At 59.4% G+C, this 736-nt stretch overlaps 1 protein-coding gene across 1 annotated transcript; it reads left to right on the forward strand.

Annotated features, from left to right (window-relative positions):
• Positions 1-157: 157 nt before the first annotated feature.
• LOC106512326 (uncharacterized protein CXorf57) lies at positions 158-696 on the forward strand (the record flags this gene model as incomplete). Its single annotated transcript, XM_014000974.1, is given in 3 exon segments — positions 158-250; positions 328-501; positions 572-696. Coding segments are annotated over 3 exon segments (392 nt in total), but the record flags the coding sequence as incomplete, so codon positions are not given.
• Positions 697-736: the final 40 nt, after the last annotated feature.

Consider the following 736-nt stretch of genomic DNA (forward strand, 5'->3'; position numbering starts at 1 on the left):
GATCCTGGTCCTGGTCCTGGTCACGATCACGATCACGATCCTGGTCCTGGTCCTGGTCACGATCACGATCACGATCCTGGTCTTGGTCCTGGTCACGGTCACGGTCCTGGACCTGATCCTGGTCCTGGTCCTGATCCTGGTCCTGGTCTGTCTGCAGTCTCTGTGGTGGTCTGCACCCGTCTGAAGTTGATCAGATCCTCTGAGCAGTTCTACCTGACCAACACTACCTTCACACAGGTGTACTGCACAGGTAAGTCTCTGAGCCTGAGCCTGCTTTGACTCCTCCCACCTGACCTCTGACCTCTCTCCTGATTGGCCGCCCACCAGGCCTGGGCCAGCACTCCCAGATGAGCTACAGGAAGCTGGACCAGGTGAGGCTGTTCCTGCGCTGGCTGAAGGGCCAGGAGGATGGGCAGGTGCTGAGCCGGGCTCTGATTGGAGGGTTCTTCATGTTCCCGCCCCCTCCCATCTCCCTGGAGACGTTCATGACGCAGCGCAGAGGTGAGCCCCCGCCCAGCACCTCTGTTCACAGCCTGAGCCTGGCTGCAGGAACACCTGCTCTGTCTTACAGGTGAGCTGGGCTTCCTGCAGGGGGCGGAGCTTCACAGGGAGCTGGACAGGCTCAGTTACCGGGAGAGACGCTGCTTCTGCATCCAGGCTACTGTTGTCATGGTTACCTACAGCTGCAGAGGAGAGGTGATCAACATGCACGTACACACACACACACACACACACA

The sequence above is a fragment of the Austrofundulus limnaeus genome, unplaced genomic scaffold (genome assembly GCF_001266775.1).
Source record: "Austrofundulus limnaeus strain Quisiro unplaced genomic scaffold, Austrofundulus_limnaeus-1.0 Scaffold5713, whole genome shotgun sequence".
Classification (NCBI taxonomy): domain Eukaryota; kingdom Metazoa; phylum Chordata; class Actinopteri; order Cyprinodontiformes; family Rivulidae; genus Austrofundulus; species Austrofundulus limnaeus.